The sequence below is a fragment of the Doryrhamphus excisus genome, linkage group LG17, assembly GCF_037039965.1.
Source record: "Doryrhamphus excisus strain RoL-2023G ecotype Guam linkage group LG17, RoL_Dexc_Guam_v1.1, whole genome shotgun sequence".
NCBI lineage: Eukaryota > Metazoa > Chordata > Actinopteri > Syngnathiformes > Syngnathidae > Doryrhamphus > Doryrhamphus excisus.
Genome location: NC_136373.1, coordinates 4437408 through 4461535, shown reverse-complemented (window position 1 = coordinate 4461535; position 24128 = coordinate 4437408). Strand labels below are relative to the sequence as shown.

General features: G+C 40.2%; 1 protein-coding gene across 9 annotated transcripts; it reads left to right on the top strand.

Annotated features, from left to right (window-relative positions):
* Window positions 1–387: 387 nt before the first annotated feature.
* LOC131137312 (ral GTPase-activating protein subunit beta-like) lies at window positions 388–22973 on the top strand. Of its 9 annotated transcripts, XM_058085103.2 has the most exons (33): window positions 388–533; window positions 1250–1474; window positions 2428–2630; window positions 2709–2875; window positions 2942–3128; window positions 4173–4304; window positions 4472–4650; window positions 4838–4906; window positions 7515–7666; window positions 7744–7969; window positions 9715–9750; window positions 10551–10752; window positions 11344–11511; window positions 11630–11744; window positions 11828–11975; window positions 12311–12375; window positions 12467–12611; window positions 13661–13791; window positions 13889–14071; window positions 14150–14298; window positions 15280–15467; window positions 15542–15645; window positions 15791–15946; window positions 16380–16442; window positions 16854–17063; window positions 17755–17913; window positions 17976–18141; window positions 18216–18338; window positions 18506–18642; window positions 18715–18823; window positions 18916–18994; window positions 19313–19461; window positions 20436–22973. In XM_058085103.2, the coding sequence occupies exons 2-33, from the start codon at window positions 1298–1300 to the stop codon at window positions 20627–20629; spliced, it is 4671 nt and encodes a 1556-aa protein (XP_057941086.2). In that variant the 5' UTR covers window positions 388–533; window positions 1250–1297; the 3' UTR covers window positions 20630–22973. The 9 variants fall into 9 exon arrangements, with proteins under 9 accessions (XP_057941086.2, XP_078654364.1, XP_078654363.1 ...); XM_078798238.1 differs by lacking the exon at window positions 4838–4906; XM_078798237.1 differs by lacking the exon at window positions 9715–9750 and having other exon boundaries at window positions 13670–13791.
* The last annotated feature ends 1155 nt before the right edge of the window (window positions 22974–24128 follow it).

The window sequence follows — 24128 nt, the reverse complement described above, 5'->3', positions numbered from 1 at the left end:
TCCTGTTGGCAATATTCCATAAAAGCAAAAATACAATTAAAAATATAATTAAAAATAAAAATAACATAAAAAATATACAAATATATATTTAAATCATTATTTTTTTATAAAATAAAATAAAAAATGTAATGAATATAAAATCAAATGAAAGTAAAGGATTTTTTGTCAATAGCTAGATCTACATCTGTTTTTAAACAAACAGCTCATTTAATTGAGAAAGTAGTTGACCATATATTCAGTACAGTATATTACAGTACAGTTAAATATTGTATTCCAATACAGGGGTAGTGTGCAGTTCATTTACCAACCGTTAGGGGGCAACAGCCTTAGCGCCCATGTTTTACAATTAAGAGGAAGGCTGTTGCAGTTCACTTACTAACCAGTGGGGGTCGAGCTTCTGAAAAACCTGTACCCCATGTCATCAAGCTGTAATATTCAAGCGTTGACATTGCGAAGATGGAGGCTGTAAGGGTCTGAGAACACAAACTACGCTTTTCCCAAGGCCTACATTATGACATTCCTAGTTGGTCCAGGTAAAAAAAAAAACAATCCTTAGCGAGTGAATGAGTGAAAGCTTAGCGCTTGTGCTGTTGCTGATGGGTGAAGTTGTGAGTTTAGCTAGCTGAGAGATGACAACCATGGCGGCTAAATGTCGACCATAAGGTGATAAACTCGTCGAATAAACTACAACGCCGTTTAATAATACTTTCAGCCGCGAATGCAGTGATTACATTCTTTCTTGATGTTTAAACCATTTTAGCAGCTGCTTAACGCTATAACGGGCTAATGCTAACGATGTTATGATGTACGCGCAAGCTAGCAGCAGGAAGCTAATGCCGTTTCCTGGTAGCCTAGCATTCATTCTAATCTTAGATCTCTGTATGGGATGGCGTTGTTTACTGGATAGTACTAAATCAGACCTGCACACTTTATGCTGTCATAGTTTATTGTCAAAGTACTCCTCAATTAGAATTAATTCGAGAAGGATTGAACAGAGTAGCATTGTTTACCTGTGCAAAAATTGCAGGAAAAATGATTGTGTTAGGTAATATTGGGTTGATTCTGTACTACATTGTACCTTTGTTAAGGTTTCAATGGAGTTGAAAGCTTAATCAAACTCTTGTAAATAGTGTATAATAATTTGAATCATTGTGATGTTCGAATTCATTAAAAGAAACACAGGAAGATGCTTCTCTGTGCTTTCATGACCTTTTAACACTAACTTGTGTGTGTGTGTGTGTGTGTGCAGGAGGGGGCAGGAGGTGCGAGTAGAATCGCCACGCCGCCACCGCCGACAATGTACTCTGAGTGGCGCTCGCTGCAATTGGTGGTGCAGAGCGACCAGGGCCACCTCAGCGTGCTGCACTCCTATCCCACCAATGTTGGCACCGAGGTGGCCAACGCTGTGGTCAAGCCTCTGTGCACGGCCGTGAGCCCCGTGGCCACCGAGAACATTCTCAAGACGGACAAGGAGGTGAGGGGGGAAAAGGGGGACAGTTTAGTTCATTTTAAGGTGTGTAGCAAAGCCTGCTGTCCTCCATGAAGTGGTGGGCAGGCTTATCTAGCTACATGCAAGTTAAAGACAGGAAGGAGTTTTGTTTTTTTTTTGGAGCAAATTATTGGTTTGGTGTTCATAAACTTTGTAGTCAATAGCCACGTATACATGGACCCAAATATTCCAATTCCATTCGGGTTATTTGCTCATTCCGAAAGAAAAGTGCCAATCCGAATGAATATAAAATAGGATTCCCAGGGGGTGGAATATTCATTTCCCCAATCTGATTGAGGTATCTTGTACTCGCTCAAACGGAAAGTTGTCAGACTGTGTTCTTCTTCCTCGTGTTTTTCTTCTTCTGTTGTTTATTGGCGGTTGGCAAGCAGCTTTCATGTGCATTAGCGCCATCTGTGGAACAATCTAAACCCTTCTATACGCCATTCATAAGTCCAGTTTTATTAAAAAAGAAAAGAATTCTTCTTAATTATAAAATATTAGCAAGATTGAACTTTATTTTTTCCTGTTCCCGGGTGCGTTCTTTCAGCGAATGCTGAGATATGACGTAACACGCAGCTCAAGACGTTCTTCGATTTAAAAAAAAATGGCGGAGAACAATCGGCACTGGACTGCTGCGGAAAGTTTGTTTTTGATTCAAACTAAATTTCAAGAGTGGACCAAGGAAAAACTGGCAATACGGAGTTATTCCAACAAGTGAAAGAAAAACTGTCGGTATCACGTGATGTTGATGTTTACCTTTTTTTACGTATGCCTCATTGACTATTCTGGTTGATTATAGCGGCGCATGTAGACACACAATTGGAATATTCCTTTCCATGTATACCATTGCTTTCGGAAAGGTCATTCGGAAAGAGAAAAACTCCTCATGTAAACGTGGCTATTGAGTTTTAATAGGAATGGTTTGGCTCCCCAAGGTGAAGTGGACCATGGAGGTGCTATGCTACGGCCTCACACTCCCTCTAGAGGGCGACACAGTCAAGCTGTGTGTGGATGTTTACACGGACTGGATGATGGCCCTCGTATCGCCCCGAGACTCCATGCCTCAGCCCGTGGTCAAAGAGCCCAATATGTATGTGCAGACCATCCTCAAACATCTCTACAACGTCTTTGTACCAAGGTGGGGTCATATATAATTTTTTATAATTTTTATCAATCGCAATTTATGAACACTGTGTCAAATTATCACCTCTTCCAGGCCCGAGCAGCACAGCTTGAATCACATCAGGCTTTGCCAGCAGGTGCTGACTGCCGTGCAGAAACTTGCCCGAGAATCTATTTTCATGGTTCGGGAGACCTGGGAGGTGCTGCTGCTCTTCCTGCTTCGCATCAACGACACCTTGCTCGCCCCGCCCACAGTCGGAGGTAATCCGCTGGCACGAATGCGTTTGTGGACCTCATGATATGTGATATATATTGTGGGTTTTCTAGTGGGAGTGGCCGAGAAACTGGCGGAGAAATTGATGGCCGTGCTGTTCGAGGTGTGGCTGCTGGCATGTGCTCGCTGCTTTCCCACGCCGCCGTACTGGAAAACGGCGAGGGAGATGCTGGCCAACTGGAGACATCACCCGCCCGTGGTGGAGCAATGGAGCCGAGTGGCCTGCGCCCTCACCTCCAGGTTAGTCAGGCGATGAGTCCTCATCTCCCATTTTCCCATTTCCCTTAAAAGCAGGCCAAAAAAAATACATTCATCAGATTTCTACATGCAAAGTGAGCTTTTCTTCCTGTCATTCACATGCACCATGACTTAGACAGATGCAGATTCTGCAAAAAAGACAGGGTCATCTATTTCATATTAAAGGTCGAGAGATGATATACTTGAAAACCAAAAGTTGGCGCCAAGCAACTTTTTCACCTTGCGCCTCAGCACCTCAGAGCCTTTCTTCCTGTCACTCACGTACATACATTTTGTCTTTGATTTCGTTAAACTTTACTATCACAAGTATTGGAAAAAGAGGTGTCTTTTGATATTTGGGACCCAGAGTAAACCAGTAAATGTGATGCCAAATGACTATTCCCAATCCAGTCAGAGTTTTTCTTCCTGTCACTCACACACATACACATCAATGAATTGGAAATGAGTGCTTTTATCTTTGATATTTCTTGATATAAATGGGTTGCCTTATATCATTCATTCATTAATTTTCTACCGCTTATCCTCACAAGGGTCGCGGGGGGACGCTGGAGCCTATCCCAGCTGATTCAGGGCGAGAGGCGGGGTACACCCTGGACTGGTGGCCAGCCAATCACAGGGCACATATAGACAAACAACCATTCACACTCACATTCATACCTATGGACAATTTGGAGTCCTAGCATGTTTTTGGAATGTGGGAAGAAACTGGAGTTGCCTTATATCATTGCTTCTAAATTACTTGTCATGACCCCCCACATGGTACAGAAATGTTTTGGCACCCCCCCCCCCCCCCCCCCCCCGCCCAGCCCAATTTGAAATATTACAGAAACTGATCATATTTATTCATTTATCTGTACTATGCAGACTGAACTTAAAAATGAAACCAAGAAAATGCAACAAAACGGAGAGCATAAAAGCATATTCTAGAGTCAAATTGCATGTTGAGTACTATAAATGTGTACATGTTGGTAGGTCTGCATTGATATATGATATTTTGATTCTAATCAAACATCTTTGTGCATTCAGACTTTTGCGCTTCACCCACGGACCCTCCTTCCCGGCTTTTAAAGTCCCAGATGAGGACGCCAACCTAATCCCGTTAGAGATGGACAACGACTGCGTGGCACAGACGTGGTATCGGTTTCTGCATATGCTCAGGTACATTAACGTCCTTACGCCAGTACAAGTCAGTACTTTCATCTCCACCATGAACAGTGTGAACAATCTGAATCTGTCAATTTGTCATTTTTGCACAATCCAAAACAGACGTCTCTGTTTCCGGTCCGTGCATCAATTCCGCTACATTTCTTCTTCATGTGTTCCAGCAACCCAGTGGACTTGAGCAACCCCGCCATAGTCAGCACCACTCCAAAGTTTCAGGAGCAGTTCCTTAACTCCAGCAGCATACCTCACGAGGTGGTGCTGCATCCATGTCTCAAACAACTGCCGCAGATTTTCTTTCGGGCCATGCGGGGCGTCAGCTGCCTGGTGGACGCCTTTCTGGGTAAGATGAGCATAATATGTGTAACTTACATATACAATCATTCCACTCAAAAAAAAAAAAAAGTTTAGGCGTGGTAAGTATAAAATGCTGCAGGTATGTGATGGCTACCCCACGGCTTTAATCCAGATGCCTGATGTCAGTTAAATCATGACAATGTCAGTGTGTATTTTTCTTTCTACACTTATAGGTGTCTCAGTTGAAAAGAGAGATGTACGTGAGAGGGTGTTCTCTTTTTGTCCAGCACGGCTCTCCCATGGTACAGACACCAGCGGCCATGTTGTATTGTGAAAAGGGGCATAATGAGGAGGTTTTGGTGAAGATATAAAAAAAAAAAAATGGAGGAGAGGTTGAGGAGTCCCAACCGTCCACCTCTGTTTCAACATCTTGCGAGGGCTTTCTGTGGGCACAAAAAAAAAAAGTCAATCAAGATGAGGCACCTTTTTGATTAGAATCTAACCCACTTGTCTTGCATGTTAACCAATGAATTCTGCCTTTAATCAACTCACAGATTCAGATTACACTTAATAGCAAAACAAAAAAAATTAATGAAGTCTGGGGTGTCCAAACTTTTTCAACAGAAGGCCACATACTGAAAAATCAAAGGATGTGCGGTGGCCATTTTCATATTTGTAATTTTCTCAATGGGACAAAACTAATCCAAGATCATTTGCTTTGCTTATACCGTATTTTCTGGACTATAAGTCGCTCCGGAGTAAGTCGCACAAGGCCAAAAATGCATAATTAGGTAGAAAAAACATACGTAAGTCGCACTGGAGTATAGGTTGCATTTTTTCCGGGTCATTTATTTTACAAACTACTTGACCAAAACAGACATTACGTCATCTGGGAAGGCAAGTTCTAACATTAATAAAAGAATATAGAACAGGCTGAATAGGTGTAAGATATGCTAACACAATGGTTATTCAGCTACACGACAAATAAACATAATAAACATAACACGGAAAAGGTGTCCAGTGTTTATGTAACATAAACAGTTTTTTCCATTTATAAGTCGCTCTGGAGTATAAGTCACAGGAACAGCCAACCTATGAAAAAAAGTGCGACTTACAGTCCGGAAAATACAGTATTATGTGAGTGTGTGTGTGTGTGTTTGTCCAGGGTCTCTGCTGGGGCTTAAAGAGTGTAAAATCCATCAATTTGAGTTCAAGACGTTAAAATGTCTAAAACTCCCTTGAAATCTCTTCAAATGTCTTAAACATGGTTTGGAAAGGTCTGAAAAAAAAATGTCTCAACATACATACTTTTTCATTCTCACTTTAACTTGTGTAGCCCAGTTAGAATTTACAAAGTAAAAGCACCTTGTGTGCTGTGTGGGCCTCAGATTTCCTGTCATGTTGTTGCTACTTTTTAGCCAGTATGGGTGTGAAGTGGGTCTTTAATTATATCCATGACGGTCTTTAACCCTTAGATGCACGAGTGATTGGACCCTACACTCTTCCATAAGTGGGTCAAAAATGACCCATACTAGAATCAATGCGGTTTTATGCAGATTTTGCCCTTTTGTTTAGGAATAATCACTTGTATGATATTTAGTATTATATTTAGGTTAATTTATTCCTGACAGCCAAAGTTGATAAGAATCAAAGGTTCCTATTGGATTCAATAAAAAATGCATGCGGGTCATTTTTGACCCACTTATGGAAGGTTGCGGTTGTAACACAAAAACAAAAATTTATTAAAATGTATAAAAGGAACGTTAAAAATGTGAATGGCATGATATCAAAAACATGTTTTTTGAGGAATACCTGGAATATGAAATGATCCATTTTTTCAATTACGAAGATATTTCAAGAAAACAACCTGACCGGGTCATTTTTTACCCACTTATGGAAAGTTGGGGTAGTAACATAAAAACAAAAATTTCTTAAAATGTATAAAAGGTAAGTTAAAAATGTGAATGGCATGATATCAAAAACATGTTTTTTGAGGAATACTTGGAATATGAAATGATAAAAAATTTTCATTATAAAGATATTTCAAGAAAACAACCTGACCGGGTTATTTTTGACCCACTTATGCATCTAGGGGTTAAAAAGTTAAATGTGGCTTGTTGAAACCAACAGAGACCCTGATATATCAGTCTATGAGTGTGTGTGCGCGTGCTCCAGGTTTGTGTTATAGGTAAGTAAAGATTATGATAGTGGAACCCGCATACGTCGAAGCTGTAAGCGATTGTCGACATAGTCGAAACTGACCACACATTTACACGTGACCTTTGCTAGGAGACATAAGTAGAATGTTTGTTGACATCATCTTACTGTATCATCTTTAGATTGTTGTGTTTTTGTATATTTTATACACCTATCTAACACAGCTATTGCTGTCTCGAAAGAACAGGTCTACCAGAGGAAATGATGATAAACAATAAACAATAATATGGAAGTGGAAGTGCGCAAGGTACTGTACATTAAGGGCTGTGTGCACACTATAAACCTTGAAATGCAACCTACCTTTGTGTTTCCAGCATCACTTGCTTGCAACGTGGCCGTTTTTTTTTCCCCGTCGCAGTTAAGCATCTGCCCCCGTGTTAATATCCGAGTAGAGCTGTAATAAGAATATGTTGCAAATATTTAGTGATGAATTTGTCCTCATGTCGACATCAGCATGGCCGACTTATGCGAGTTCTACTGTATATTGTTCAATGTTATTAGAGTCAGCGTTGAACTTTTTTTTTTTTCTTGTTACATTGTGCTTTATTGTCCTTGTTTTCAGTGACAAAACAATATGCGGGCTGCGTTACGGCCCCCCTGGGTGCCACTTTGGACACCCCCGCTTTAAGAAGCGATTGTTCCTCGTCTCTCCGTTTTATTCTATGAACTCACTGGACCCAATCCTCTCATCAGGCATATCCCGTCCTCGAGCCGACAGCGCCCCTCCTACACCGGTCAACAGAATGAGCATGTCTCCGCCCCCCTCTGTTGTCAACACCACCCCCCCTCACAGTCGCAAGCAGCGGCACACGGTGGTCACCAAAACCACAAGCAAGAGTTCAACTGTAAGTCCAGTTTCATGTTCAGTTTATTTTGAAAGGTGATTTAAATTGGACATGTCCCCCCCACCCCCCCGTTGCAGAGCAGTAGCAGTCAACCGACAAAAGTATCGCAGCAGCAGCAACCTTCATCCTCCCCAACTTTGTTGTCCAGTCCAAACCAGAGCAGTTGGGAGTCCAGGCCGTTACCCGCCCCGACACGCCCCAAAGTCAACAGCATCCTTAACCTATTTGGCCAGTGGTTGTTTGATGCTGCACTGGTCCACTGTAAGCTCCACAGCGGTCTCAGTCGAGACCCCAGCATGACCGGTAAGTCGCCAGACCGTGCCCCCAAAACTAGACCATTCCATGCATGGGCAGGTGGGTGTTATGCTGCTGGGGCATTAATATAACATTTTTGTGTGGAGTTGTCTTGTGTTTTTGTAGTGTCTTATTTTCAACTCTGTGTTGTTGGGATGTCTGGTCTGTTTTGTTTTTTATTTCTCTACCATTGACTCAGAAACTTACTTCTGTCTGTGGAGGGCTTGGCTAGAAGTGGCCTGGTTTGAGAAACTCATCAGGTTCGAGTGACAATTTAAAACCTAAAGAAAAAAGGCATCATGGATGTAATATAAAAGTATATTCCTCAAATAGTGCTGTTCGTTTCTAGTGCAGATGCTTAGTTTAGAGCTTGACTGATATGGGTTTTGTGGGGCTGAAAAAATCAGATATCCAATATATTGTATGAAATAAAAGTATTGCTTGCCCGTATATATATATATAAACTGTACATGAGCATAAATTCTTGTAATACCCAAAATACGATTCAACACGAAGCAGAGGACTACAAAATGTAAACAAGGAAGTTTGATTAGCAACACTGTCAACATAAGACATAATTTTAAAGAAAATATGAGCTGGAAACCTCATATTACAAATATACAACATAAGGTGGCCAGAAATATTTCAGTATTGAACAAAGCTAAATTTGTTCTCAATCAGAAATCACTCCACACTCTTTATTGCTCTCTGGTTCTACCATATCTTACTTATTGTGTGGGAATATGGGCTAATAACTATAAAAGCAATCGTCACTCGCTAAATGTACTGCAAAAAAAGGTCAGTAAGGATAATTCATAATGCTGCCTACAGAGAACATACTAACTCCTTATTTATAAAAACACAAATACTTCAACTTGCTGATATAGTTCATATTCAAACAGCAAAAATAATGCATAAGGCTAAAAATAACCAATTCCCTAAAAATGTCATCCAATACTTCTCTACAAGAGAGGAGAAATATGATCTCAGGGAAGAACTACATTTGAAACACTTCTATGCTAGGACTACGTTAAAAAGCCATAGCATTTCAGTATGTGGAATCAAACTATGGAATGGATTGAGTAAGGAAGATTCAAGAAACAATACAAGCAGTTGATGTTTGCTAAATACAAGGATGAAGAGTCTTGAACCAGTCATGATGTGCTATATATATCACTATATTGACACTTACTATGGTACCCATTATGTCATTGGATGCTCATATCACCTCCTACTTCGGTATGAGGTACATTATTAAAAAAAGAAAAAAAAACAACCTTAAACTGTATTATGGAAAGCAGGAAGTGAACAAATGTAACAGTTACTGATTGTAAAAGTACCAGATGGAGGGGTAGGATTTAATAAGCTTTGCTTCTTCCTACTCCTTTTGGACATGTGGAACTGTGAACTGATTATGTGATGCATTCAATTGTAATCTGGTGCATGTTCAAATGAAATAATACCATTACCATTAATTCAAGGTATTTAAGTGCAATTAGTTGGAGCATGGCCTCTATTAGAGCAGAGGCCACTATTTGAGGATGTACGGTATTTATTTATAAGTGGTACTCCTGATCATTGGCCCCCTGACATGTTTTATGTGTAGTGTCCTGTACGCCTCTCCAATGTCTGACTGCAGTAGGTCAATCTGTAGATCAACAACAACAACAAAAAAACAACAACTCAATTCATGCCTGAAATGAATTGGCTGTGCTTTGATTTTGTGTCTCTCCACTATTTCTGTTATCTTGCAGCCTCTTTTATCCAAATTCTCCTTTCTTATAAATCTTGTAAGTAGGAACAGCAGCTTTGTTTTTTTTTTTTTTTTTAAAACCCACCTCTTCACTTGATTTTAATTTCCATGACCAGTCTTTGACTTTGATTTGCCCCATGATCATCGCACTTACCGCCATCGTTTTTTCTGTTGTCACTCCTCGTCATTCCAATAAAAATAAGTCCCATCAGTGTAGTTTCGGCATCTTCCAGAGGTGATGGAATGATTCCATTTACTGATCACATGTCTCCACCATAATTACGTTGCCAGTCTGCTACAATGTCACATTGTTGTTTTGTTTTTTTTTATCTTTATTTTTTGACAATTCTTAAGATATTCACGCTAATTTTTATTTGGCTTCAGACCATCTCAAGTTCAGCTTTGTTTTGATCATTTTCTGTTGTTGGTTTGAACTCTGGAATTATTGGTTTGGTGCCTCAATGCATGACGTGAATGTTCTGTGATCTTGAGTGATAGTCGTGCATACAGCCAGAAAGCTGACACAGGGATTTTGTGTTTCATCCCCCTTCACTTGGTTCATGTCCCTGAATGGAAGAACTGTATGGCAAAGTCTTTGTGTCAGAATTCCCTTTATTCAATGCTATGAAATTATGAATGTGTACTGTATGTTGTAATGCTGTGAATGTCATAGCAGTGAAATGCTGTTTTTTTTGTTTGTTATTGTTTTCATTCTAATAGATTGTTAACTTTTTTTGGTTGTTTGCCTGTACGTGCATGAGTCGTCACCCCCGAAAAAATGCCACATTGCAATTGAGGTTGCTTTCATTCCGTTTTTTTTTCCCCCACTCTGTGCAGCGATAGCCACACAAGTAGGCCTGGAGCTGAGAAGGAAAGGCTCACAAATGTCCACTGACTCCATGGTTTCCAACCCCATGTTTGACGCCAATGAGTTCCCGGAGAGCTATGAGGCAGGCCGAGCCGAGGCCTGTGGGACTCTGTGCCGTATCTTTTGTAGCAAGAAAACGGGTGAAGAAATTCTACCGGTTTACCTCTCCAGGTAATATCTTCAGGAATCTTTTTTTTTTTTGTCAGATTTTACAGTCTAACCCTAGTTTGGTTTGCCTTTATTAGAAATACACTGATACTTTTACTGTACTTTATTATTTATGACATAGTAGTTCATTCCTACTGTGTTTAAGGACAACCTAGCAAGACTGTCAGCTTCCACTCAATTGATTTTGTGTTTATGGGAAAAAAACCCCCCGAGAACTTTAGGTTAATCCTCTAAAGCAAACCCAGCCATCATCATCAGTTAGTCGTGTATTTTTTTTTTTAAGCTTTGAGCAGTCAAATGTTCCTCTGAGATGTCCCCTCCTGCAACCTCGAACATGGTGAAGCTCCAAAATGTGCTGCCCCAGTGTTGCACCGATTAAAGTTAGATGTCCGCCATCTCCAGGTGTAAAATAGTAACTATATGAGGCGTCATATTCCTCTCTATGGCATGTTAAATTCAACAATGTTGCTTGTTGTGGTTTTGTGATCTTTGCGTCAAAGTGCCAATCACATGATTAACAGAATTTAAATTCATTATAAAAACATTAAAATTAATTCTAAATTAACAGAATGTTAATTTCGTTCTTTCCAACAGGTTCTACATGGTGTTGATTCAAGGTCTCCAGATCTCTGATTTCATCTGTAGACCCGTCCTGGCCTCCATCATTCTTAACTCTTCCTGTCTCTTCTGCACTGACCTGAAGGGCATCAATGTGGTTGTGCCATACTTCGTAGCGGCCTTGGAGACTATTGTACCAGATAGGTCAGGCTAATAGCACGTTGCAATCGTTACATTGTTCCGTTGAATATTTTTGAAGTGGTGCTTTTAGGATTTTGCCTGCCGTTTCCGGAAATTCACATGCCTGTGGTTCATTTGTTAGGGAGCTGTCAAAATTCAAGATGTATGTAAATCCCACGGATCTGAGGCGAGCCTCCATTAACATCCTGCTGGCCATGCTGCCATTGCCGCATCACTTTGGCAACATCAAATCAGAGGTAAGAACCTTTAATTATTTATATATTTTATCGATTTACCGCCAATGGTGAATGTTTCTGCACAACATCTTCTCTTTTTGAAGGTTCTGCTGGAGGGCAAGTTTAACGAGGAGGATGGCTTGCCTCATGACCAGCCCGTGTCTTTTTTGTCCCTGAGGCTACGTCTTGTCAATGTTTTAATCGGCGCCCTGCAGACGGAGACGGACCCTACCAACACGCAACTCATCCTGGGTATGGGCAGTTTTCAGTACTGCAATACAATCTGTATGTTTGGCCTCTCCTGATACTTCAGATGCAGCTACTGCCATCTTGTGGCGTTAATAAAGAATAATATATTAGTAGGTTGCCCACAGCTGTTAATGCCATTATCGTTAGAGGTTGCGCTTATTAGAGACCCACTAATAATACAATTATGTTATATATTTTTATTTTTAACCATTATTTATTATTTTAATGTATTTATACTATTAGTGTGTAACAATCCGAAACAAAAGCAGTAATGCACTCCATTTGGCCTCCATTTTCCTTCTCTTTTTATTGATTGTTCATCTTGTATCCTCTCTCAGGTGCAATGCTAAACATTGTTCAAGACTCTGCCCTGTTGGAGTCCATAGGTGCGCAGACGGAAACGGTACGTGTCGCTTCTTTCCACCTGAATAACAAGCAATATTTTTACCTCACCGCGCTCACTAACGTGGACCTGCTGTGTTTGCCGTTGCCAGGGGAGCATCGATGGCACTCATGCGCCCTCGAGAAGCCAGAGTCACAGCCGAACCAACAGCGGCATCAGTTTCAGCAGTGGAGGCAGCACGGAAGCCACCAGTCCAGACTCTGAACGTCCTGCCCAGGCTCTACTTCGGGATTACGGTAAGACACAGCTCGGGCCATCCCATCCCATCCCATCCCATAAACAATTGTTACATGTCATCTTCACCTGCTTGCTTGTCAATCATAAGCATGTGACTTTTATAAAATGAAAATGTTTTCTCTTTGTTAGCTAACGTGGTAAAAGTGGTATGCAGAGTTAAGAAGCGTTGGATAAAATGTCTCTGTAGGTGCTGCTACACTTCTTTGCTGTGATGGTGTGCTTTTTGCCCAACAATGTCTGAAGTGTTGCTGTTTATCTCCAATTCCGTTACTGATTGTTGCTGCCTGATGAAAATCTAGTATTGTCACTTTGACAGGATAAAAACATATCAAACAAATCATGTTAAACATACATGGCAGTGAAGATATAGATTTTCAAAAGAAAAAAAACAATTCTTTTTTGTTAATCCTGAAAAAGTCATTGGAAAACAACATTATTCTTTTCAAATGTCAAATGATTTTATAATATATATATATATATATTATATTATATTATATTATAATTTTATATAATACATTTATAATATTTATATTTATAATATATTTATAATATAAAGGGTTTTGTTAATCCTGAAAGTCATTGGAAAACATTATTCTTTTCAAATGTCAAATGATTTTATAATATGTATATTATATTAATAATATATTTTATAATTTTATAATTTTATAATTTTATAATTTTATAATTTTATAATTTTATAATTTTATAATTTTATAATTTTATAATTTTATAATTTTATAATTTTATAATTTTATAATTTTATAAAATAGATTGATAATATAAAGGGTTCAGTGATATGTTAGAATTATCTATCAAACTCGACTAGCAAGAAGCAGTGTCCAATATTAAAACCTGCCATTATTTCTTGTTTAGCGAAATAGAATTCATTTTAAATATCATGTACATTAATATATGCTCTACAGTGTGTGCTTTTTTTTCCCCCAAGTCTGTCCTTTCAAGGCATGTTTTTAACCCCCTAAAATGCTGCATGTCCTCTGCTCTGCTCTGCTCTGCTCTATTTGGTATTTCGGGGTGTCATATGTTGTAGCTCTTCCAGATACAGCGGCAGGCCTGTTGGTCCGTAGCATCCACCTCGTCACTCAGAGGCTCAACTCCCAGTGGAGACAAGACATGAGCATTTCACTTGCCGCCCTGGAGCTGCTGGCCGGCCTCGCCAAAGTAAAGCTACCGTACAGCACACATTTCCAAATCTCAAATTTAGTCTAGTTTCTTTATATTGCATTTATTTAATACAAGAACAATTTATTTTGCTCAGGTCAAGGTGGGGGTTGACTCAGCGGACCGCAAGCGAGCTGTTAGCTCTATATGTGGCTACATTGTGTACCAGTGTAGCCGTCCAGCACCTCTTCAGTCCAGAGACCTTCACTCCATGATTGTAGCTGCTTTCCAGTTTCTTTGCGTGTGGCTCACCGAACACCCTGACATGCTGGATGAAAAGGTACGTCGTTCAAACATTGTTCGAAAATATGTCCTGTATGTATTTTTCTGTGTCTAACGTAACTTTGTTTGGCAAAAGGATTGCTTGGTTGAGGTGTTGGAGATCGTGGAGCTGGGAATCTCTGGCAGCAAGTCCAGACAGGAACAGGAAATCCGACACAAAGGAGAGAAGGAGCACAACCCGGCTTCCATGAGGGTGAAAGATGCTGCCGAGGCCACTTTGTCATGGTGAGGCAACATCTTTTTTTGGTGGAACGGAGTGAGCCCTCTGAGCTCACACTTGAAACAGTAACACGCTCATATTAAACTAAAATGTTATTGATGCTGAACCACTCTTTATTCTACCACTTGTTTGTGAAATGTGATTTCACTTGAGTAATACTATGGAACAGTTAAAACACATGCATCTACCGTTCTGTGTATAACACAAAAGAAAAACAACTGCCATTGTTCAAATATCCTTAATTTTCAAACAGCTAAAATAATGCATAAGGCTAAAAATAACCAATTACCTAAAATGTCATCGAATACGTCTCTACAAGAGAAGAGAAATATGATCTCAGGGAAGAACTAAATTTTAAACACTTATATGCTCGGACTATGTTAAAAAGCCATAGCTTTTTGATGTGCTATACATATCACTATATTGACTGTTACTATGGTACCCATTATGTCATTGTATGGTCATATCACCTCGTACTTTGGTACGTGACAAAAAAACTAAATTAAATTAAATAAAAATGACTTAAATTAAATAAAAAATACTTAAATTAAACAAAATTAAATTTTCTTAAACTAAATTAACTTAAAATGACTTAAATTAAACTTAACTAAATTAAATTAAAATTACTTAAATAAAAATTAATAAAATAAATTAAAAAAAAACAGTAAAAAATTATATTAGGAAAGCAGGAAGTGAACAAATGTAACAGTTACTGATTGTAAAAGTACCAGATGGAGGGGTAGGATTCAATAAGCTTTGCTTCTTCCGACTCCTTTTGGACATGTGGAACTGTGAACTGATTATGTGATGCACTCAATTGTAATCCGATGCATGTTCAATTTAAATAAAACCATTACCATCCTTTTTTTAAGCAAGGTGATTGTCCCTTATTAATAAATAATAATACAGGCCAGACCGCAGTGATATGAGTTGTCAACATGAGTGAAACAGACTTACATGGGTTTCACTGTATTCTTTTTACCCAGTATCATGCAGGTCTTGGGAGCCTTCCCCTCCCCTAGCGGTCCCTCCTCTACTTGCAGCCTTCTCAACGAAGACACCTTGATCCGCTATGCCAGACTCAGCGCTACGGGAGCTAGCAACTTCCGCTACTTTGTTTTGGATAACTCTGTCATTCTCGCCATGCTGGAGCAACCTCTCGGCAATGAGCAGAGTGAGTCGCTAAATAACTTAGATGAGCTGCGAGCAACCTATAAGATGGGACCGTGTTTATCTCCTTCCTGACAGACCCCAGCCCATCTGTGACCATTCTCATCAGAGGGACGGCCGGAAGACATGCCTGGACCATGCAGCTCTTCCACCAACCCAGGGGAGCTCGGGCCAATCAGAGGGTGAGATCGCACAGAAGATTGCTGCAAACCTTAAAGCATCTAATGTTAATTATAAACCAAAATAACATCAGATTTATTTATTATTGATGTTTGGATTATCACTGACAGAACCACGCCGACTGTTTTTCTTCTCCTCCTCCCACAGCAGGTGTTTGTCCCGGAGGGGCGTCCGACACCAAACAACGGTGTGGGGATCAAATACAATGTCAAACAGAGACCATTCCCCGAGGAGGTGGACAAGATTCCCCTTGTTAAAGCCGATGTTAGCATTCCTGACCTGGATGACATTGTTAGCAAAGAGGTGAGAGTGCAGTATCTCATCCCTTCATTTTCAGCAGCCATGTTATGATAAAGATAGCATGAAAGATTGCTTTGTCGTAACAACGCTTATAGGCAATACATCTTTAAAGGGGACCTATTATGTTTTTTTCCACCTTTCTGACCTGTAAAAATAGTTAAAATGTTGAATTCCCGTGTTAAACGATGCCAAAGTTTCACATAATGAGGTTTTTGCATTTGGAATTGAGCCGTGAAAGACATTCGGGATGGATCTAAAAGCTCTGCGTTTGGAAACTGGACGTTTGTGATGCCACAAGATGGGCGGACTTCCTTATATGGGCGTGTACTGTAGGCGAGATACGCTTGAGCTCTGAGATATTGTTCATCTTGTGTCCGCATACTGTATTATTATTATATTGAAATGTTGCATTTTTATGTATACTTTACAAACCTAGGCAGGTTATTTGGGCTGGCTGGATGATTTGAGAACTACAAATACGCTGAGTTATATCCCACACGTGAGTTGATGCTGGAATCACACTTAGTTTTGGCGGGGTGTCTTGTTATTTGGCAAAACTAGTGGGATTTTTTTCGGGGGTGTCATATCTTCTTTTGAAAAGCACTCTGAAAAAAAATTGCAACAGCATTCAATCAATAAATGTATAAGATTGCTGATTAAAGTGGAGGTGAATCACATGTATGTTGTGTATAATTAGGAGTGTAACGACACAAGTATTTCTAATCATATTGTTTGGTAAGGTACACAGTACCTTTCAGTGAAACAGAGTATCCATTTATTAATTGTTCCTTTTATTCTGAACGCTGTTGCAATGAAATCCTAAACACGGGTGACCTTTTAAACAGGCTTTTCACAAACGCACCCTTCTGCCGCAGCATGTCTTGTAATCCTCTCATCGCTCTCTTTTCAGCTGGAAGTTCAACACGACAGGCTCCGCATTCTAATGAGCAAGCAGATAGAGTACGAAAACACGTTGGAGTGGCACAGCGAGGACGTCTGGAAGTCCAAGCCTTTTCCCGACCCGCAGATTGACTGCAAACCTCCTATGCCGTCGCAGGAGTTCCAGACAGCGCGACTCTTCCTTTCACATTTTGGCTTCCTCTCCCTGGAGGCGCTCAAGGTGAGTAGCTGTGCTATTTATACATCTGTTTTCTATGCCGCTTATCCCAAATGAGCACCGTAAAGTCAGCCAAAGTTATTCATTCATTCATTTTCTACCGCTTTTCCTCACGAGGGTCGCGGGGTTGCTGGAGCCTATCCCAGCTGTCTTCGGGCGAGAGGCGGGGTACACCCTGGACTGGTCGCCAGCCAGCCAATCACAGGGCACATATAGACAAACAACCATTCACACTCACATTCATACCTATGGACCATTTGGAGTGGCCAATTAACCTAGCATGTTTTTGGAATGTGGGAGGAAACCGGAGTACCCGGAGAAAACCCACGCATGCACGGGGAGAACATACAAACTCCACACAGAGATGGCCGAGGGTGGAATTGAACCCTGGTCTCCTAGCTGTGAGGTCTAAGCGCTAACCACTCGACTGCCGTGCCGCCTATTACTATGGTATCCATTATGTCATTGTATGGTCATAATTCGGTACGAGGTGCATTATAAAAAAAACTGTATTATGGAAAGCAGGAAGTGAACAAATGTAACAGTTAGTGATTGTAAAAGTACCAGATGGAGGGGTAGGATTTAATAAGCTTTGCTTCTTCCTACTCCTTTTGGACATGTGGAACTGTGAACTGATTATGTGATGCATTCAATTGTAATCTGATGCTAAGCTAATGTTTGAGTCTCCCGACAGGAGCCCAACAACAGTCGTCTACCTCCTCACCTGATCGGCTTGGAGTCGTCCTTGCCCGGGTTCTTTGATGACATCAACTACCTAGACCTGCTCCCCTGCAGACCGTTTGACACCGTCTTTGTTTTCTATGTCAGGGCTGGACAGAAAACCAGCCACGAGGTGAGAACAGTTCCGTTTTTTTTCTGTAGTGACTTCGTTTACCTGGCTTTGTTTGTCTTCAGATCCTGAGGAATGTAGAGTCGTCAGCTAGCGTCCAGCCTCACTTCCTGGAGTTCCTGCTGTCCTTAGGCTGGCCCGTGGACGTAGGCAGCCACCCGGGGTGGACGGGGCACCTCGATACCAGCTGGTCCCTCAACTCGTGCTCCGAAAATGATCTGCAACAGACTGGCGAGTTACTAAAACAAGACAACTTGCCTCTGACATGTATTATATTTAACACAGTCTTTTTCTTTGTTTTGCAGAGGAAACATCTACTCCTGAGGATACAGGAGGCTCAGTGTTCAACGGAGAGAAGAAGGTTTTGTACTACGCCGATGCGCTGACTGAGATCGCCTTCGTCGTGCCATCTTTGACTGAACATTCTGGTCAGTATCTTACATTCACAAAGAAAACTTCAGAGCGGTCCTATGTAGTCTTGTAAATGGATTTTTAAGTCTGGCCTAGATTAAGACGAAGCCTCCTCAAAAGATCTATTCAGTATGTGTGTATTCAATACAGAGCATTATTTTCATAAAGCCGTTTAATCCGACAGAGGAGTCATCGGTGCACAGCGACTCTACACTGGAGGCCGACACCAACATGGACCTCATGCCCAGTTTACTCAAACAGCCCAATCTCACACTCGAGCTATTCCCAAATCATTCGGAAAACCTGGAGTCTGCCAAAAAGGTAACGTCTCCTTTTACCGGACAGCATTGCAGGGAGTGACTGACTTATGTGTGTCGGTTTGTCTTTTTATAGATGAGTCCTTTAGTGAAGACCAAAAGGTCTTCAAGTGGAAAGTCTTTTCCGCCACTGGGTCCTGAAACCAAAGTGTTTGTGGTCTGGGTGGAGCGCTTTGATGATATTGGTAGGTTTGTGCTGTGAATTCCTAGCAATTCCTCCCATGACCTACCTTGTGGTTTTAAATGGTCGCTTATTTTATTTTATTTTTTTCCTCAGAGAACTTCCCATTGTCAGACCTTCTGGGGGAAACCAGTACAGGTTTGGAAGCAAGCATGAGCAACAGCACGTCCTGCAGGTACTCCACAAACATTGTACTGCTTGTAATGTCGATACAAAATCCAAATTGTTTGATGCAAAGAAGCAGCAACACGTGCATGCAGACCAAGGCCAAGCTTCAGTGCAAAACAGGAAGTGGAACATGAAGCATGTGCGACGGTGGGCAATAAAAAGGAAGTGATAGAGGCTGACAACGGGGAACATTCAGTAACCTTGCCATCAGTTTTTTTTCTCCGTTATATATCATGATGAAAAAGAGTGAAGTTCACTGACATAACAAAGCAAAATCTGACCTGTTTACCAATATTTCTGTTGTAAAATGTCATTCACTCCTCAGATCGGGGTTACTGGAGAAGGATGTTCCTCTGGTCTTCATCCACCCGCTGAAGACCGGCCTCTTTCGGATCCGACTCCATGGAGCTGTGGGGAAATTTGGCATGGTGATCCCCCTTGTGGACGGCATGGTGGTCAGTCGCCGGGCACTAGGTAGTCTATCGTTTTTTTGCTTGTTTGACTGTAGAGGGGGCTGCACGGCGGTCGAGTGGTTAGCGCGCAGACCTAACAGCTAGGGGACCAGGGTTCAATTCCACCCTCAGCCATCTCTGTGTGGAGTTTGCATGTTCTCCCTGTACATGAGTGGGTTTTCTCCGGGTACTCCGGTTTCCTCCCACATTCCAAAAACATGCTAGGTTAATTGGCGACTCCAAATTATCCATAGGTATGAATGTGAGTGTGAATGGTTGTTTGTCTATATGTGCCCTGTGATTGGCTGGCCACCAGTCCAGGGTGTACCCCGCCTCTTGCCCTAAGACAGCTGGGATAGGCTCCAGCACCCCCGCAACCCTTGTGAGGAAAACGTTAGAAAATGAATGAATAAATGAACAGCAACTTTTTCACAGATTGTGACGTTTTTGCATTGATGTAAAATACTGTAGCTTTTGCATTATTAAGAGAATGACGAAAATGTGGTCGATCAACAATCACATGACTGAAACAAACAACCACACCAAAAAAAAAATTACCACTTCCACATTGAATGGGAGGATAACTTTTTTTCCACTCGGACATGCACTGTTAAGGTAATGTAATCTAAATTAATGTCTCACCAGTGTAACATTGCTGACGCTTAGTTACCAGAATAGTATATATGACTTGTCTTTCAAATGTGTAATAGGCCGCATGTTCGAATCCCTTTTTGAATTCGAATTAAGTTTTGTATTGTTGGGTTCAAGGGTGTACCCCGCCTCTCGCCCGAAGACAGCTGGAATAGGCTCCAGCACCCTCTGCGACCCTCGTGAGGAAAAAGCGGTAGAAAATGAATGAATGAATGATTGTAGAGGACCACAATGTATCCCACCAGACATCTGTATTAACTTTCAGGCACTATCAGGCTGTATTACCAAAGCGGTGTAATTACATGCAATGACAAGTCTTAACTCCCGTGTCCTCCTCCCCTTCAGGCTTTCTGGTGCGTCAGACCGTCATCAACGTGTGCCGACGGAAGCGTCTGGAGAGCGACTCGTACAACCCGCCTCACGTCAGGCGGAAGCAGAGGATCACGGAGATCGTGCAGCGTTACCGTAACAAACAGCTGGAGCCCGAATTTTACACCTCCCTCTTCCGCGAGGTGGGGGAGGGGAAGCCTCACCTTTAACACGAAACCTTCCACTCATCCTGTCCTAACACTGGCTCATGAGCACACACGACACACACACACACACAAAACACACAACATGCATACATGATTCACACAACACAGAATCTTTATATTTATACTGTACAACTTTATTTATATGAATCCATATATCAACACTGTCTGCCTTTGACTCTGAGAGCAAAGTGTGGAAAAGTAGTGAAGACGCCAAGGCTTGGAAAAAAGGATACAGTTTGTGTCTTTGGGCAGCTCATTGACGATTGATTAAGGGGCATTTTACTCAAGACCGCTTTTGTTGATTTAGCCCTTTGCTTCCATGTTAACAATGTTTTTTTTCTCAGGTCCCATAGTGTATTGGACTTGAGTTGGCCATCATTTAACCTTCTAAAAGTGACTTTCTAATGATGTCGTAATAGTAAGATGTGTTTATGAGCACCAATTGCCAGAAAAGTCTGTCATTTGCCTCACTGGATTGTTCCACTTCTGAGGTTGGGGTTTTTTCATGACATCACAAAGGGGTGATTCAGATTGAGGTGCCATATTCTGGATACCACAGTAATGTGTTGTTGTTGCGGTTGAAGCACATTTAGTAAGCCCTACCTGGTACACGCCGGTTTGTGTGTGTAGCTTTAATGCTAATGACCTGTGGGCGTGTCTCCCAAGAAGCACTAATATGTACATGTACACTGTTGCACTGTTGTATGTAGCACATAACAATGGAACATTAAGAGGTGGCCGGGAGGACACAAACGTTAGCAACTCGACTATAGCTATGTGAGCTACGATGACATCATGCTAGTTAGTTTTTTTGTTTTAGTTTAGTTTTTTTGCGCCCCCCTCTAAAGTAGTAATGTCCAAACTTTGAATGAAAGCACCACTGCTAAGAAGTTGCGTATATTTCAAGAAAAAAGCATCTTAGAAAGGCGTATTAGAGTGAACTTTGGTCGTAACTTTGGTCACTTTGTTCTTAAATAATGACTTTATTCCAATATTTTGAAAATTTTCCAAAAATTGACTTTCTTTCTTATAATTTAGCGACTTCTAAAGAATAACTTTCAACTCTGTGCTACTAAAATATTTTTTCCTCATAATATTGCTAGCTTATTATAGTTAGCTTATTATATTATTTATTATAATATTGCTTGTAAAACTGCCTTTCCCTCCCGTTTTCTTCTGATATTTTGACTTTATTCCTGTCAAATTGTGTTTTTCCATTTCTATATTTTCCCCCCAGCTTTTTCAACCTTTTTCTCAACTTTTTTTTTCGTAATTCTGACTTTTTTTCTCCTAATTGTCCATAAATTGCAGGCTTATTCTCATGCAAAAAAAAATTTTTTTTTTGTTAAATTATATTGTACTAAAATAATGTAAATTTTTCTCATAGTAGTTCAATGTGATGTCAAAAAAACCATTAAAAGTAATATTAAAAATGCACCGGGCCAATAACAAAACAGCTGCAGGCCGCACTTTGCACACCAAAACATGTTTTTTTTGGAACATATCCATGTATTATTACCAATTTATTACATTTCATTATACTACATTACTCCCTGAATATTCATTCATTCATGCTCAGTCTGTAGGTGAGGAATGGATAGTCGGCAGTTTTAAGATGTGTAACGAAGCCCGGTCCTCAAGTTTGATTGCCTCTGCAAAGAAGTGAGAGAGATGATTGATACTCACATTCGGTGCTCATAAACCATCATTAAAAAGTCACTTTGGCAAAACGTTGCCATGTAACAACATGGTGGTCCGTTTCCAGTTAAAAAGGGTCTTGGGTAAATGGGTAAACGGTCCGTTGTGATGAAGGGTCTATCATGGCGTTGCTACTAATATGCACCTGTGTCCCAAATCTGCAAAAGCCTGCTGTTGTTGAAGGCGTCTGCCATTCTCGCCATCCATATTTAGTCACCAGGAAACATTTACGTTCATGTCATGTCGCCATGCCGACGCCTGCTAAAGTCTTCCGAGTGCACAATGGTGGCCATGGCAGCAGCTCACTAGCTCACTTACTATAATGCTGTTTTTTTATTATCATTTTTGTGTTCTATTAATATATGTCTTTTTTTCTACCCGATTGAAATCTCACAAAATCTCTCTCTCAGTGTGTAGATGTGTGTATGCTTATTCAAGCCCTAGTGCCCCCCCCCCGCCCCCAACCCTTAAACACCCTAAGAATGGCATTTAAAGATGACACTGTCACTTTAATTCTTCAATTGGTAATTTGAGTACCCTCTTGTTTGGTACCAAGGAGTATTATGGTCCTTTATACATTTAATAAATTAGCAATGTTACACCCATTTTATGAGAAAATATTTTTAATGTTACAAGACATTTGGGGGGGGGGGGGGGGATAATTTTATGAGATTAAAGTACCGTGATTGGCTGGTCACCAGTCCAGGGTGTACCCCGCCTATCACCTGAAGTCAGCTGGGATAGGCTCCAGCAAACCCGGGACCCAAGTCGGGATAAACGGCATAGAAAATGGAGATTATTAATATCTTCAAATACACATCATATTACATACAAGATGTTTTGTTTCTCATATGATGTATTTGAATGGTGAAGAAACGTATTATAATAAAGTTATGGTATTACTGCGGTAATTCTTATAATATTACCATAATACCAACAAAACATCTTGTATGTAATATGATGTATTTGAATGGTGAAGAAATGTATTATAATCATAAAGTCGTGGTATTACTGCGGTAATTCTCATAATATTATGGTAATATATAATATTATAAGTTGTGGTATTACTGCAGTAATTCTCACAATATTATGATAATATATAATATTATAAGTTGTGGTATTACTGCAGTAATTCTCATAATATTATGATAATATATAATATTATAAGTTGTGGTATTACTGCAGTAATTCTCATAATACCACAACTGTATGATTAATCATACAGTTGTGGTATTACTGCAGTAATTCTCATAATATTATGGTAATATATAATATATATTATTATGGTAATATTATGAGAATTACCGCAGTAATACCACAACTGGATGATTAATCATACAGTTGTGGTATTATGAGAATTACTGCAGTAATACCACAACTTTATGATTAATCATAAAGTTGTGGTATTACTGCAGAATTACTGCAGTAATACCACAACTTATAATATTATATATTACCATAATATTATGAGAATATACAATAATATTATGGTAATATTATGAGAATTACCACAGTAATACCACAACTTGATGATTAATCATACAGTTGTGGTATTATGAGAATTACTGCAGTAATACCACAACTTATAATATTATATATTACCATAATATTATGAGAATTACTGCAGTAATACCACAACTTTATGACCATAATATTATGAGAATTACCGCAGTAATACCACAACTTTATGATTAATTCTCACTGTTGTGGTATTACTGCGGTAATTCTCATAATATTACCACAATACAGTTTTTTTTTCTTGTTTACATACCACGTTCTCATAATATTCACTTCATATTTATTT